General features: G+C 40.4%; 1 protein-coding gene across 1 annotated transcript; it reads right to left on the bottom strand. All coding sequences in view use genetic code 12, as the record gives it.

Moving 5' to 3' along the window:
• Positions 1-1,337: 1,337 nt before the first annotated feature.
• CD36_86150 (ALS family protein, putative) lies at positions 1,338-16,793 on the bottom strand (the record flags this gene model as incomplete). The annotated part of the gene is made up of 1 exon (XM_002419473.1): positions 1,338-16,793. One exon carries the CDS (start codon positions 16,791-16,793, stop codon positions 1,338-1,340), a length of 15,456 nt encoding a protein of 5,151 aa, XP_002419518.1.
• Between the last annotated feature and the right edge of the window lie 1,061 nt (positions 16,794-17,854).

Raw genomic sequence — 17,854 nt, forward strand, 5'->3', positions numbered from 1 at the left:
GTTAATTGATTGAAACAAAATGCAATACTGCAAAAAGAAAAAAAAAAAGAAAAGGATTAGATAGAAAAGGAAAATGCAATTGGAAGTACAATTGAATTCATTATATACTCTATGTCAGTTTTTTTTTTTTTTCTCTCGAGCTGTTGTTGGTGATTGTGTCCGATGGCTCGATTCGTCTCTGATACTAGTTATTCGCCTTTCATATGATTTCTCATACTCCAATTGTGTGGCACATATTCCTTAATATTCCGACAACTGTGTGCAGGTGGCGCGTTTTTTCATTGGTGAAAAACTACAATGGGTAGGGACATTATGCAGGAATATCGACCTAAAAAAGGTCTAGGTCCATCGAGGTGATTTGTAATGAATATGTGGATGTAATTGCCTATCAATGAGCTTTTCTTGTTCAGCCTAGAATACAATAATCTTTAATTTGTCTGCTCAGGTGATGGCAATCTAACTAATGCATTAGTACTTGGCATAGGGGATATCTTGGCTTAGGGTTAGTAAGCAAGACGTTCTATTGTGTTGTGGCGACAAAGTGAATTTCAAATTATGTAAGAGCCGAGGAATACTTCAGTAATTTAGATACACTTGTTTTTTTTTTTTTCAAGGAGACATGTGGGGGGAATGGGGTAGAAAAGAGATGAAATTGTACAGATTCTTTGATCAGATAACAGATTAACTTTGTTTTTTTTTAATATCTGCACTGTAAATGTTTAGATTTCAAAATAGTTAACAAAACAATTTCAGCTTCTAGTTAAATTATTGAAAAACTTGGAGCAAAATTAAGCTGAAAAATTGCTTTTGTCTTTGCCACCATTTCACGAAAATAAGGCAACAACAGCCTCTACACCAAATAATCAATCGCTGCAGTGGTAAAAATTGGTTATCTGAAACTAATAACCTACTTTTCCAATGTTTAATCATGTAATAAAGTTGTAGCAAAAAGACATTTTCTTTCTCGTGAATTATTACATTAAAAGATATAATAGTCACTGCCATCTTTTGGTATTAGTTCAGTCTTGATAAAGTGTATTCTTAATGTGAAATCAAAGTTAAAATCTGTTGAGGTTAGACCTTCACAATTGTTTTACACTTCGATGCTTGAGTATTTGACGCGTCCTAGATTGAAACGGAAAGCTACATTACTTTAATTTATAATAAAAACTTAATTGAATTATACCATATAAATAATATATAAAAACATTAGGGTCAAAAAAATAAAAGCATATAAATAATATATGAAACCATTAGGGTTAAAAAAATAAAAGCACGCAATGAAAATCTTGAAAAAAAAAACCACGAAAATAAAAATAAAGTTTAGTCGGAGATCATTAAAACAATCCGAATATTATGTAAAATGCAATCATCCAAATAGAATACTTGGAAGTTGATCCCAAATTATCAGACATAGACAAACTTGGTGGAGTATTGGTAGAAGTTTCACGTTGTTCATTTATTGTCGTTGAACCTTGCTTTAAATACTCGCCTTGTTGCACAGTGGTAAGTTTAGTATCAGTAGGGTCGGTGACAACTGTATTAGTTGACTCCAAATTAAGTGTGTTTATTCCAAAACCTGGATACTTGTATCTACCACTTGATGTACTTCCTGAAGTAATTTTTGAATTGGTTCGAGCAGACTCAGCTCCAAGAGATTTCGAATAATCTGACTTGTGTACATCTGAGACAAATCCTCCTATCGGCGATTCCGAAATCTTAGCTGGCACAACTTGGTCATTTTGGTTGTTTGCAGTCGTGACAGAAGGAAAACTAGTAACAAGAATATTACTTTCAATTGTTGCACCAGTTTTATTTTGGTCAAATTCAGTATTAGTAACAGTCATTCCCGGGCCTGCATCTTGCAAATTAGTACTTTGACCAGAACTCTTCATTAATGACTGATTCTCATTAGTGTTTTTGTTTTTCTCTATACTAATACTAATTGCATCAGCTAGTACAGATACTGAAGACGGCTTCGAGGGCAAGTCGCTTCCGGATGTTGGCATATCGTTTGCCTCCATCACATCCGAAAATGCTATTACAGATTCTGAAGATACTAGTTCTCTGGATGTTGTAAATAGTTTCACCTCAGATTCGGATGACGAGGACATTGACGTATATGAATCACCCAAAGATTCTTTCAGTATGGAAATACTGTAATCTGTAGATGCAATTAAGGAAAGACCTCCATTTGATTCTTCACTCGATGCAGCATCAAAACTCAGTAACCCAGTAACATGCGAAGGATATACAGATACTGGAAATGAGCTACTACCTACTGCAGCGCCTGTGCTCTTCAACAGTTGGCCATGTTCATTAGTCATGAGTGAAGAAGACCTCTGACTTAAAAAGGTGACTTCATCAACAGTAGCCGGCAGAGTTAATTCTATCTCCTTTCTACCTGCAACCGAAGATGATTCTGTATCTTCCGTCAAAATATCACCTGAAATCAATATCCTTGACACCGTGTCAATGTCACTATTTTTAAAAGACAATTCATTAACTTCATACGTGGAGGTACTCTCATAACCAGCACTGCTCAAGCTAGGAGCCCAATACAGTAAGGCAGAATCAACCGATGTTGAAATAAATAATGACAAAGAGCCATCACTTTTGCTAACCTCCATCAACGACCCAGCCACACTGGAAACCAAAACAGAAGATTCCTCAGGCAATTGCGAAATAGTTGTAACTGCCTCATCAATAACCGAAAATGACACAAATCTTGTTGAGAACGTGGATGAAACCGAGTCGCTGCTTTCTTCACTTGAAAATGTACCAATAGTGGATTCACGTGACTCACTTGATTCTTCTGAACTTGGCATTATCAGAATACTGGATCTCTCTTTAGTTGACGATACAGTAGCACTCATACTAGATTCGCTGCCACTAGTAGAAACCTCTTCTGACGTAGTGTAGAAATCAGAAATATCACTCACAGCAGTAACCAGCACCCTTGATTCACTAGTTTCATCTCCAGCAATGGATGACAGAGCACCATCCGAGACCAGTGCCTCAGTCGAATTCGTATAACGTGTGGAACTCATTCTGGAACTCATTCTGGAACTCATTCTGGAACTCATTCTGGATGGAGACACATATTTTGTTGAGAACGTGGATGGAACCGAGTCGCTGCTTTCTTCACTTGAAAATGTACCAATAGTGGATTCACGTGACTCACTTGATTCTTCTGAACTTGGCATTATCAGAATACTGGATCTCTCTTTAGTTGACGATACAGTAGCACTCATACTAGATTCACTGTCACTAGTAGAAACCTCTTCTGCCGTAGTGTAGAAATCAGAAATATCACTCACAGCAGTAACCAGCACCCTTGATTCACTAGTTTCATCTCCAGCAATGGATGACAGAGCACCATCCGAGACCAGTGCCTCAGTCGAATTTGTATAACGTGTGGAACTCATTCTGGAACTCATTCTGGAACTCATTCTGGAACTCATTCTGGAACTCATTCTGGATGGAGACACATATTTTGTTGAGAACGTGGATGGAACCGAGTCGCTGCTTTCTTCACTTGAAAATGTACCAATAGTGGATTCACGTGACTCACTTGATTCTTCTGAACTTGGCATTATCAGAATACTGGATCTCTCTTTAGTTGACGATACAGTAGCACTCATACTAGATTCACTGTCACTAGTAGAAACCTCTTCTGCCGTAGTGTAGAAATCAGAAATATCACTCACAGCAGTAACCAGCACCCTTGATTCACTAGTTTCATCTCCAGCAATGGATGACAGAGCACCATCCGAGACCAGTGCCTCAGTCGAATTTGTATAACGTGTGGAACTCATTCTGGAACTCATTCTGGAACTCATTCTGGAACTCATTCTGGATGGAGACACATATTTTGTTGAGAACGTGGATGGAACCGAGTCGCTGCTTTCTTCACTTGAAAATGTACCAATAGTGGATTCACGTGACTCACTTGATTCTTCTGAACTTGGCATTATCAGAATACTGGATCTCTCTTTAGTTGACGATACAGTAGCACTCATACTAGATTCGCTGCCACTAGTAGAAACCTCTTCTGACGTAGTGTAGAAATCAGAAATATCACTCACAGCAGTAACCAGCACCCTTGATTCACTAGTTTCATCTCCAGCAATGGATGACAGAGCACCATCCGAGACCAGTGCCTCAGTCGAATTTGTATAACGTCTGGAACTCATTCTGGAACTCATTCTGGAACTCATTCTGGATGGAGACACATATTTTGTTGAGAACGTGGATGGAACCGAGTCGCTGCTTTCTTCACTTGAAAATGTACCAATAGTGGATTCACGTGACTCACTTGATTCTTCTGAACTTGGCATTATCAGAATACTGGATCTCTCTTTAGTTGACGATACAGTAGCACTCATACTAGATTCGCTGCCACTAGTAGAAACCTCTTCTGACGTAGTGTAGAAATCAGAAATATCACTCACAGCAGTAACCAGCACCCTTGATTCACTAGTTTCATCTCCAGCAATGGATGACAGAGCACCATCCGAGACCAGTGCCTCAGTCGAATTTGTATAACGTGTGGAACTCATTCTGGAACTCATTCTGGAACTCATTCTGGATGGAGACACATATTTTGTTGAGAACGTGGATGGAACCGAGTCGCTGCTTTCTTCACTTGAAAATGTACCAATAGTGGATTCACGTGACTCACTTGATTCTTCTGAACTTGGCATTATCAGAATACTGGATCTCTCTTTAGTTGACGATACAGTAGCACTCATACTAGATTCGCTGCCACTAGTAGAAACCTCTTCTGACGTAGTGTAGAAATCAGAAATATCACTCACAGCAGTAACCAGCACCCTTGATTCACTAGTTTCATCTCCAGCAATGGATGACAGAGCACCATCCGAGACCAGTGCCTCAGTCGAATTTGTATAACGTGTGGAACTCATTTTGGAACTCATTCTGGATGGAGACACATATTTTGTTGAGAACGTGGATGAAACCGAGTCGCTGCTTTCTTCACTTGAAAATGTACCAATAGTGGATTCACGTGACTCACTTGATTCTTCTGAACTTGGCATTATCAGAATACTGGATCTCTCTTTAGTTGACGATACAGTAGCACTCATACTAGATTCGCTGCCACTAGTAGAAACCTCTTCTGACGTAGTGTAGAAATCAGAAATATCACTCACAGCAGTAACCAGCACCCTTGATTCACTAGTTTCATCTCCAGCAATGGATGACAGAGCACCATCCGAGACCAGTGCCTCAGTCGAATTTGTATAACGTGTGGAACTCATTCTGGAACTCATTCTGGAACTCATTCTGGATGGAGACACATATTTTGTTGAGAACGTGGATGGAACCGAGTCGCTGCTTTCTTCACTTGAAAATGTACCAATAGTGGATTCACGTGACTCACTTGATTCTTCTGAACTTGGCATTATCAGAATACTGGATCTCTCTTTAGTTGACGATACAGTAGCACTCATACTAGATTCGCTGCCACCAGTAGAAACCTCTTCTGACGTAGTGTAGAAATCAGAAATATCACTCACAGCAGTAACCAGCACCCTTGATTCACTAGTTTCATCTCCAGCAATGGATGACAGAGCACCATCCGAGACCAGTGCCTCAGTCGAATTTGTATAACGTGTGGAACTCATTCTGGAACTCATTCTGGAACTCATTCTGGATGGAGACACATATTTTGTTGAGAACGTGGATGGAACCGAGTCGCTGCTTTCTTCACTTGAAAATGTACCAATAGTGGATTCACGTGACTCACTTGATTCTTCTGAACTTGGCATTATCAGAATACTGGATCTCTCTTTAGTTGACGATACAGTAGCACTCATACTAGATTCGCTGCCACTAGTAGAAACCTCTTCTGACGTAGTGTAGAAATCAGAAATATCACTCACAGCAGTAACCAGCACCCTTGATTCACTAGTTTCATCTCCAGCAATGGATGACAGAGCACCATCCGAGACCAGTGCCTCAGTCGAATTTGTATAACGTGTGGAACTCATTCTGGAACTCATTCTGGAACTCATTCTGGATGGAGACACATATTTTGTTGAGAACGTGGATGGAACCGAGTCGCTGCTTTCTTCACTTGAAAATGTACCAATAGTGGATTCACGTGACTCACTTGATTCTTCTGAACTTGGCATTATCAGAATACTGGATCTCTCTTTAGTTGACGATACAGTAGCACTCATACTAGATTCGCTGCCACCAGTAGAAACCTCTTCTGACGTAGTGTAGAAATCAGAAATATCACTCACAGCAGTAACCAGCACCCTTGATTCACTAGTTTCATCTCCAGCAATGGATGACAGAGCACCATCCGAGACCAGTGCCTCAGTCGAATTTGTATAACGTGTGGAACTCATTCTGGAACTCATTCTGGATGGAGACACATATTTTGTTGAGAACGTGGATGGAACCGAGTCGCTGCTTTCTTCACTTGAAAATGTACCAATAGTGGATTCACGTGACTCACTTGATTCTTCTGAACTTGGCATTATCAGAATACTGGATCTCTCTTTAGTTGACGATACAGTAGCACTCATACTAGATTCGCTGCCACTAGTAGAAACCTCTTCTGACGTAGTGTAGAAATCAGAAATATCACTCACAGCAGTAACCAGCACCCTTGATTCACTAGTTTCATCTCCAGCAATGGATGACAGAGCACCATCCGAGACCAGTGCCTCAGTCGAATTTGTATAACGTGTGGAACTCATTCTGGAACTCATTCTGGAACTCATTCTGGATGGAGACACATATTTTGTTGAGAACGTGGATGGAACCGAGTCGCTGCTTTCTTCACTTGAAAATGTACCAATAGTGGATTCACGTGACTCACTTGATTCTTCTGAACTTGGCATTATCAGAATACTGGATCTCTCTTTAGTTGACGATACAGTAGCACTCATACTAGATTCGCTGCCACTAGTAGAAACCTCTTCTGACGTAGTGTAGAAATCAGAAATATCACTCACAGCAGTAACCAGCACCCTTGATTCACTAGTTTCATCTCCAGCAATGGATGACAGAGCACCATCCGAGACCAGTGCCTCAGTCGAATTTGTATAACGTGTGGAACTCATTCTGGAACTCATTCTGGAACTCATTCTGGATGGAGACACATATTTTGTTGAGAACGTGGATGGAACCGAGTCGCTGCTTTCTTCACTTGAAAATGTACCAATAGTGGATTCACGTGACTCACTTGATTCTTCTGAACTTGGCATTATCAGAATACTGGATCTCTCTTTAGTTGACGATACAGTAGCACTCATACTAGATTCGCTGCCACCAGTAGAAACCTCTTCTGACGTAGTGTAGAAATCAGAAATATCACTCACAGCAGTAACCAGCACCCTTGATTCACTAGTTTCATCTCCAGCAATGGATGACAGAGCACCATCCGAGACCAGTGCCTCAGTCGAATTTGTATAACGTGTGGAACTCATTCTGGAACTCATTCTGGATGGAGACACATATTTTGTTGAGAACGTGGATGGAACCGAGTCGCTGCTTTCTTCACTTGAAAATGTACCAATAGTGGATTCACGTGACTCACTTGATTCTTCTGAACTTGGCATTATCAGAATACTGGATCTCTCTTTAGTTGACGATACAGTAGCACTCATACTAGATTCGCTGCCACTAGTAGAAACCTCTTCTGACGTAGTGTAGAAATCAGAAATATCACTCACAGCAGTAACCAGCACCCTTGATTCACTAGTTTCATCTCCAGCAATGGATGACAGAGCACCATCCGAGACCAGTGCCTCAGTCGAATTTGTATAACGTGTGGAACTCATTTTGGAACTCATTCTGGATGGAGACACATATTTTGTTGAGAACGTGGATGAAACCGAGTCGCTGCTTTCTTCACTTGAAATTGTACCAATAGTGGATTCACGTGACTCACTTGATTCTTCTGAACTTGGCATTATCAGAATACTGGATCTCTCTTTAGTTGACGATACAGTAGCACTCATACTAGATTCGCTGCCACTAGTAGAAACCTCTTCTGACGTAGTGTAGAAATCAGAAATATCACTCACAGCAGTAACCAGCACCCTTGATTCACTAGTTTCATCTCCAGCAATGGATGACAGAGCACCATCCGAGACCAGTGCCTCAGTCGAATTTGTATAACGTGTGGAACTCATTCTGGAACTCATTCTGGAACTCATTCTGGATGGAGACACATATTTTGTTGAGAACGTGGATGGAACCGAGTCGCTGCTTTCTTCACTTGAAAATGTACCAATAGTGGATTCACGTGACTCACTTGATTCTTCTGAACTTGGCATTATCAGAATACTGGATCTCTCTTTAGTTGACGATACAGTAGCACTCATACTAGATTCGCTGCCACCAGTAGAAACCTCTTCTGACGTAGTGTAGAAATCAGAAATATCACTCACAGCAGTAACCAGCACCCTTGATTCACTAGTTTCATCTCCAGCAATGGATGACAGAGCACCATCCGAGACCAGTGCCTCAGTCGAATTTGTATAACGTGTGGAACTCATTCTGGAACTCATTCTGGATGGAGACACATATTTTGTTGAGAACGTGGATGGAACCGAGTCGCTGCTTTCTTCACTTGAAAATGTACCAATAGTGGATTCACGTGACTCACTTGATTCTTCTGAACTTGGCATTATCAGAATACTGGATCTCTCTTTAGTTGACGATACAGTAGCACTCATACTAGATTCGCTGCCACTAGTAGAAACCTCTTCTGACGTAGTGTAGAAATCAGAAATATCACTCACAGCAGTAACCAGCACCCTTGATTCACTAGTTTCATCTCCAGCAATGGATGACAGAGCACCATCCGAGACCAGTGCCTCAGTCGAATTTGTATAACGTGTGGAACTCATTCTGGAACTCATTCTGGATGGAGACACATATTTTGTTGAGAACGTGGATGAAACCGAGTCGCTGCTTTCTTCACTTGAAAATGTACCAATAGTGGATTCACGTGACTCACTTGATTCTTCTGAACTTGGCATTATCAGAATACTGGATCTCTCTTTAGTTGACGATACAGTAGCACTCATACTAGATTCGCTGCCACCAGTAGAAACCTCTTCTGACGTAGTGTAGAAATCAGAAATATCACTCACAGCAGTAACCAGCACCCTTGATTCACTAGTTTCATCTCCAGCAATGGATGACAGAGCACCATCCGAGACCAGTGCCTCAGTCGAATTTGTATAACGTGTGGAACTCATTTTGGAACTCATTCTGGATGGAGACACATATTTTGTTGAGAACGTGGATGAAACCGAGTCGCTGCTTTCTTCACTTGAAATTGTACCAATAGTGGATTCACGTGACTCACTTGATTCTTCTGAACTTGGCATTATCAGAATACTGGATCTCTCTTTAGTTGACGATACAGTAGCACTCATACTAGATTCGCTGCCACTAGTAGAAACCTCTTCTGACGTAGTGTAGAAATCAGAAATATCACTCACAGCAGTAACCAGCACCCTTGATTCACTAGTTTCATCTCCAGCAATGGATGACAGAGCACCATCCGAGACCAGTGCCTCAGTCGAATTTGTATAACGTGTGGAACTCATTCTGGAACTCATTCTGGAACTCATTCTGGATGGAGACACATATTTTGTTGAGAACGTGGATGGAACCGAGTCGCTGCTTTCTTCACTTGAAAATGTACCAATAGTGGATTCACGTGACTCACTTGATTCTTCTGAACTTGGCATTATCAGAATACTGGATCTCTCTTTAGTTGACGATACAGTAGCACTCATACTAGATTCGCTGCCACTAGTAGAAACCTCTTCTGACGTAGTGTAGAAATCAGAAATATCACTCACAGCAGTAACCAGCACCCTTGATTCACTAGTTTCATCTCCAGCAATGGATGACAGAGCACCATCCGAGACCAGTGCCTCAGTCGAATTTGTATAACGTGTGGAACTCATTCTGGAACTCATTCTGGAACTCATTCTGGATGGAGACACATATTTTGTTGAGAACGTGGATGGAACCGAGTCGCTGCTTTCTTCACTTGAAAATGTACCAATAGTGGATTCACGTGACTCACTTGATTCTTCTGAACTTGGCATTATCAGAATACTGGATCTCTCTTTAGTTGACGATACAGTAGCACTCATACTAGATTCGCTGCCACTAGTAGAAACCTCTTCTGACGTAGTGTAGAAATCAGAAATATCACTCACAGCAGTAACCAGCACCCTTGATTCACTAGTTTCATCTCCAGCAATAGATGACAGAGCACCATCCGAGACCAGTGCCTCAGTCGAATTTGTATAACGTGTGGAACTCATTCTGGAACTCATTCTGGATGGAGACACATATTTTGTTGAGAACGTGGATGAAACCGAGTCGCTGCTTTCTTCACTTGAAAATGTACCAATAGTGGATTCACGTGACTCACTTGATTCTTCTGAACTTGGCATTATCAGAATACTGGATCTCTCTTTAGTTGACGATACAGTAGCACTCATACTAGATTCGCTGCCACCAGTAGAAACCTCTTCTGACGTAGTGTAGAAATCAGAAATATCACTCACAGCAGTAACCAGCACCCTTGATTCACTAGTTTCATCTCCAGCAATGGATGACAGAGCACCATCCGAGACCAGTGCCTCAGTCGAATTTGTATAACGTGTGGAACTCATTCTGGAACTCATTCTGGAACTCATTCTGGAACTCATTCTGGATGGAGACACATATTTTGTTGAGAACGTGGATGGAACCGAGTCGCTGCTTTCTTCACTTGAAAATGTACCAATAGTGGATTCACGTGACTCACTTGATTCTTCTGAACTTGGCATTATCAGAATACTGGATCTCTCTTTAGTTGACGATACAGTAGCACTCATACTAGATTCGCTGCCACTAGTAGAAACCTCTTCTGACGTAGTGTAGAAATCAGAAATATCACTCACAGCAGTAACCAGCACCCTTGATTCACTAGTTTCATCTCCAGCAATGGATGACAGAGCACCATCCGAGACCAGTGCCTCAGTCGAATTTGTATAACGTGTGGAACTCATTCTGGAACTCATTCTGGAACTCATTCTGGAACTCATTCTGGATGGAGACACATATTTTGTTGAGAACGTGGATGGAACCGAGTCGCTGCTTTCTTCACTTGAAAATGTACCAATAGTGGATTCACGTGACTCACTTGATTCTTCTGAACTTGGCATTATCAGAATACTGGATCTCTCTTTAGTTGACGATACAGTAGCACTCATACTAGATTCGCTGCCACTAGTAGAAACCTCTTCTGACGTAGTGTAGAAATCAGAAATATCACTCACAGCAGTAACCAGCACCCTTGATTCACTAGTTTCATCTCCAGCAATGGATGACAGAGCACCATCCGAGACCAGTGCCTCAGTCGAATTTGTATAACGTGTGGAACTCATTCTGGAACTCATTCTGGATGGAGACACATATTTTGTTGAGAACGTGGATGGAACCGAGTCGCTGCTTTCTTCACTTGAAAATGTACCAATAGTGGATTCACGTGACTCACTTGATTCTTCTGAACTTGGCATTATCAGAATACTGGATCTCTCTTTAGTTGACGATACAGTAGCACTCATACTAGATTCGCTGCCACTAGTAGAAACCTCTTCTGACGTAGTGTAGAAATCAGAAATATCACTCACAGCAGTAACCAGCACCCTTGATTCACTAGTTTCATCTCCAGCAATGGATGACAGAGCACCATCCGAGACCAGTGCCTCAGTCGAATTTGTATAACGTGTGGAACTCATTCTGGAACTCATTCTGGAACTCATTCTGGATGGAGACACATATTTTGTTGAGAACGTGGATGGAACCGAGTCGCTGCTTTCTTCACTTGAAAATGTACCAATAGTGGATTCACGTGACTCACTTGATTCTTCTGAACTTGGCATTATCAGAATACTGGATCTCTCTTTAGTTGACGATACAGTAGCACTCATACTAGATTCGCTGCCACCAGTAGAAACCTCTTCTGACGTAGTGTAGAAATCAGAAATATCACTCACAGCAGTAACCAGCACCCTTGATTCACTAGTTTCATCTCCAGCAATGGATGACAGAGCACCATCCGAGACCAGTGCCTCAGTCGAATTTGTATAACGTGTGGAACTCATTCTGGAACTCATTCTGGATGGAGACACATATTTTGTTGAGAACGTGGATGGAACCGAGTCGCTGCTTTCTTCACTTGAAAATGTACCAATAGTGGATTCACGTGACTCACTTGATTCTTCTGAACTTGGCATTATCAGAATACTGGATCTCTCTTTAGTTGACGATACAGTAGCACTCATACTAGATTCGCTGCCACTAGTAGAAACCTCTTCTGACGTAGTGTAGAAATCAGAAATATCACTCACAGCAGTAACCAGCACCCTTGATTCACTAGTTTCATCTCCAGCAATGGATGACAGAGCACCATCCGAGACCAGTGCCTCAGTCGAATTTGTATAACGTGTGGAACTCATTCTGGAACTCATTCTGGAACTCATTCTGGATGGAGACACATATTTTGTTGAGAACGTGGATGGAACCGAGTCGCTGCTTTCTTCACTTGAAATTGTACCAATAGTGGATTCACGTGACTCACTTGATTCTTCTGAACTTGGCATTATCAGAATACTGGATCTCTCTTTAGTTGACGATACAGTAGCACTCATACTAGATTCGCTGCCACTAGTAGAAACCTCTTCTGACGTAGTGTAGAAATCAGAAATATCACTCACAGCAGTAACCAGCACCCTTGATTCACTAGTTTCATCTCCAGCAATGGATGACAGAGCACCATCCGAGACCAGTGCCTCAGTCGAATTTGTATAACGTGTGGAACTCATTCTGGAACTCATTCTGGATGGAGACACATATTTTGTTGAGAACGTGGATGGAACCGAGTCGCTGCTTTCTTCACTTGAAAATGTACCAATAGTGGATTCACGTGACTCACTTGATTCTTCTGAACTTGGCATTATCAGAATACTGGATCTCTCTTTAGTTGACGATACAGTAGCACTCATACTAGATTCACTGTCACTAGTAGAAACCTCTTCTGCCGTAGTGTAGAAATCAGAAATATCACTCACAGCAGTAACCAGCACCCTTGATTCACTAGTTTCATCTCCAGCAATGGATGACAGAGCACCATCCGAGACCAGTGCCTCAGTCGAATTTGTATAACGTGTGGAACTCATTCTGGAACTCATTCTGGAACTCATTCTGGATGGAGACACATATTTTGTTGAGAACGTGGATGGAACCGAGTCGCTGCTTTCTTCACTTGAAAATGTACCAATAGTGGATTCACGTGACTCACTTGATTCTTCTGAACTTGGCATTATCAGAATACTGGATCTCTCTTTAGTTGACGATACAGTAGCACTCATACTAGTTTCACTGTCACTAGTAGAAACCTCTTCTGACATTGAAACATCACTCACAGTAGCAGGCGGTTCGATGGTAACCAGACTGAAAGCCGCAAGAGTTGAAGACCAAGGATAGTATGATGATTCCTTATCTGAGGAATATATTGGTATTATAGTATTCTGCGTATTGCTAAAAAAATTGGAATCGGACTCAAACTCGGTTCTTGTGACAGTAGGGTTGTGTGGTTCTTTAGCAATGACCGAGTCAGTTCCCTCTGGACTGTTTATGATGGTAGTGGTAGGAGCATATGATTCTGACCAAAATTCAGTTGTAGTCACAGTAGGGTTGTGTGGTTCTCTGATAATCACACTGTCAGTTCCGTCTGGACTGTTTATGAGGGTAGTGGTAGTAGCATACGATTCTGTCCAAAACTCGGTGGTAGTCACAGTAGGGTTGTGTGGTTCTTTGATAATCACACTGTCAGTTCCCTCTGGACTGTTTATGAGGGTCTCTGTAGTAGCATATGATTCTGACCAAAATTCAGTTGTAGTCACAGTTGGGTTGTGTGGTTCTTTAACAATAACCGAGTCAGTTCCCTCTGGACTGTTTATGATGGTAGTGGTAGTAGCATATGATTCTGACCAAAATTCAGTTGTAGTCACAGTAGGGTTGTGTGGTTCTTTAACAATAACCGAGTCTGTGCCCTCTGGACTGTTTATGATGGTAGTGGTAGTAGCATACGATTCTGACCAAAATTCAGTTGTAGTCACAGTTGGGTTGTGTGGTTCTCTGATAATCACACTGTCTGTGCCTTCTGGGTTGTTCATGAGGGTCTCTGTAGTAGCATATGATTCTGACCAAAATTCAGTTGTAGTCACAGTTGGGTTGTGTGGTTCTTTGATAATCACACTGTCTGTGCCTTCTGGGTTGTTCATGAGGGTCTCTGTAGTAGCATATGATTCTGTCCAAAATTCAGTTGTAGTCACAGTTGGGTTGTGTGGTTCTTTAACAATAACCGAGTCAGTTCCCTCTGGACTGTTTGTGATGGTAGTGGTAGTAGCATACGATTCTGACCAAAACTCGGTTCTTGTGACAGTAGGGTTGTGTGGTTCTCTGATAATCACACTGTCTGTGCCCTCTGGACTGTTTATGATGGTCTCTGTAGTAGCATATGATTCTGACCAAAACTCGGTTCTTGTGACAGTAGGGTTGTGTGGTTCTCTGATAATCACACTGTCTGTGCCCTCTGGACTGTTTATGATGGTAGTGGTAGTAGCATATGATTCTGACCAAAACTCGGTGGTAGTCACAGTAGGGTTGTGTGGTTCTTTAACAATAACCGAGTCTGTGCCCTCTGGACTGTTTATGATGGTAGTGGTAGTAGCATATGATTCTGACCAAAATTCAGTTGTAGTCACAGTTGGGTTGTGTGGTTCTTTAACAATAACCGAGTCAGTTCCCTCTGGACTGTTTATGATGGTAGTGGTAGTAGCATATGATTCTGACCAAAACTCGGTGGTAGTCACAGTAGGGTTGTGTGGTTCTTTAACAATAACCGAGTCTGTGCCCTCTGGACTGTTTATGATGGTAGTGGTAGTAGCATACGATTCTGACCAAAATTCAGTTGTAGTCACAGTTGGGTTGTGTGGTTCTTTAACAATAACCGAGTCAGTTCCCTCTGGACTGTTTATGATGGTAGTGGTAGTAGCATATGATTCTGACCAAAACTCGGTGGTAGTCACAGTAGGGTTGTGTGGTTCTTTAACAATAACCGAGTCTGTGCCCTCTGGACTGTTTATGATGGTAGTGGTAGTAGCATACGATTCTGACCAAAATTCAGTTGTAGTCACAGTTGGGTTGTGTGGTTCTTTAACAATAACCGAGTCAGTTCCCTCTGGGTTGTTTGTGATGGTAGTGGTAGCAGCATACGATTCTGACCAAAATTCAGTTGTAGTCACAGTTGGGTTGTGTGGTTCTTTGATAATCACACTATCAGTTCGGAGAGGCGCTTGTGAATATATCTCCGTAGTTAGGTAATTGTTTGACCAAAATTCAGTTGTAGTCACAGTAGGGTTGGGATATGGAATTTGTACAAGAACAGTATCTACCAAGTTGGTATCATCGGAGTAAGTGGTTGTTCCTATTGTTGATTCTAGCCAATATGTACTTATTGTAGTCACTGTGTGTTGTGGAACATCAATAAATACAGTGGCGGTGTCACCAATGATAGCTCTCTTTGTATAATATCTAGTATAAAAACCATGATGAGAAGTTGTAACCGTAGTGGTGGGTATTGGCTCTAACACTAGAACGGTTTTGGTCTTCTGCACTAGGGAAATGAAGGGTAATGTGATTGTTTCCGTAATGGAATCAAGATATGTAGATGTAGTCCGAACCAAATCCGCTCCGTTAACTAAAGCTTTGTCATATAGAATAGACTGAGAAAAGAAACTTGTGAAAGGTAAGGATGTGAAAAGGCCATTAACACAAGTAAACTCATTTGTATACTGTACGTAAAAAGGTTTTGTTGTTGGTATTTGAACGATCGCGTCCACAAAAGGTCGGTAACCTGCAGGAATTTCTTGAAACTCAATATAAAGAGCACGTGATGTGCAACTTCTAGTATGATCGAAGGGAACAGAAGATACGGGCATACTCCAATCATTTATTTCATTGGTTATACCCACATGTATAGAAGAACAGTCAATTTCAAAATCATCATCAGCAAATGAAAAACCTAATTTACCCAGCTGATAACCCGTGAGACATGGAGTGGACATGACAAGATTAGTCATTTTATCAAGTGACGCAAAAAGTCTTTGACCCACAACGAGACCATAAGCAAGATCTCTTCGAGGAGCAAAATATGCAGTTGTAGAAAGTTGATTATCACCATCAAAAAATGTTACACTATTGTACCCACCTGAAAAGCATTTCGAGTCCTTTAGCGTAGATTCGGAACCCGAACCTCCAACATTGAATACAATCGGCAAGATAATGTCTCCAAAAACATTGGTATTCTCAGTCAACTCATTGGTCACTGTACACTTCAAACTGGAAAAAGTTTTGGAATCTTCACCTGCATCAAAGTTACATGTGGCATATGGAATAGAATTGGAAGTTAACTGTACCGATGATTGATACGTCATGAATTTATACACACAGGGCATGACTAATGTAAAAGTATCATCTGGACTGGCCATAGTACCATCCAAAACCCATTCCATTTGAGCATTAGCAGTAAGAGTAGGAATTTCTTCGTAACGGGCTCTGTATGTAAATGACCATATTAATGAATCAAATTTAGTAAAGACTCCAGTAATTTCTTTAGATATGACCGTTGTGATCAAAGCCAACAAATATGGAAGATATAATTTGTTCATAGAAACTGGGCTTTTGAAAATTATAAATTGTTAAATTGATAAAAAGATTTATTTTCAAAGCTGAAAAGTATAGTACTAGACTGATAACCTTTTTCTTTTGTTTCATTTAAAGAACCATTTGACATATTTATGTCTTCCCAAAATCCAGAATCTTTGAAGCGGTATACTATGAAAAGATTTCTCTTTTTTTCTTTTCTTTTTCTTTTTCTTTTTTTCACTGACCTCAAACCTAACAAAGAAAGACTGGAACAATGTACTATCTTTTGAAAAGAACTTCTTTTTAACGTATATAAGCTCCTTTTTTCAAAAGTTCGAATGTTGTTGGTTGAAAAAAAAAAAAAGAATGGCAAACTAGATTGTTAATATTGTTCTGTGACTTTGTGGCTGGTCAGATTTTTTTTTGCAGTAAAAAAAGAAAGTGAGTATCTTTCGCAAACAACAATTGTGTCACTTTTGAGAATCAATTTTGTTTCATTATGTTTTAAAAAGACTTATAATCTGTTAGCTTTTATTACAATATACATCAGAGACATTGGAGAAACTATTGACTATATGTCCTTGCAGCCTTTACAAGTATTCGCTTAGATGTCAGTTACAAAAAATATAATGCAGTATGCATGTCAACTAGGAAATGTCATGAGAAGAGTCGGAAAAAAGGGAGTGGTGAAGAATATACTTTGTGTTCTTTAGAGCTAGAAGAAAGAAAATGAAAAAAAAAAAAGAAATAAAAAAAAAGCACAATAAAGAACAGACAATAACAACTTCAATAATGCTTGTATAGTCGTAAAAGAGATGAGATATATAATGTGAAGAACGAAAAGTTACAATCACAAACTAGTTTTCTTGTATTATGGGATGAGAGAAGAATTTGTAGACTAGCTTTTTTTTGGGGTTTTACAGTTTTACGTAACTATTTCTCAAAAAAAAAAAAAAAAAAAACTTTTACAATTCACTATTATGAGGATATATATATCTGAAAATATTTGTAGGTATTAAGAATTCTATTTGATGGAAATATTGACTTTGTTTATTGTCAAGTAAAAATTAACAGTCATGCGCAT

The sequence above is a fragment of the Candida dubliniensis genome, chromosome 3, assembly GCF_000026945.1.
Source record: "Candida dubliniensis CD36 chromosome 3, complete sequence".
NCBI lineage: Eukaryota > Fungi > Ascomycota > Pichiomycetes > Serinales > Debaryomycetaceae > Candida > Candida dubliniensis.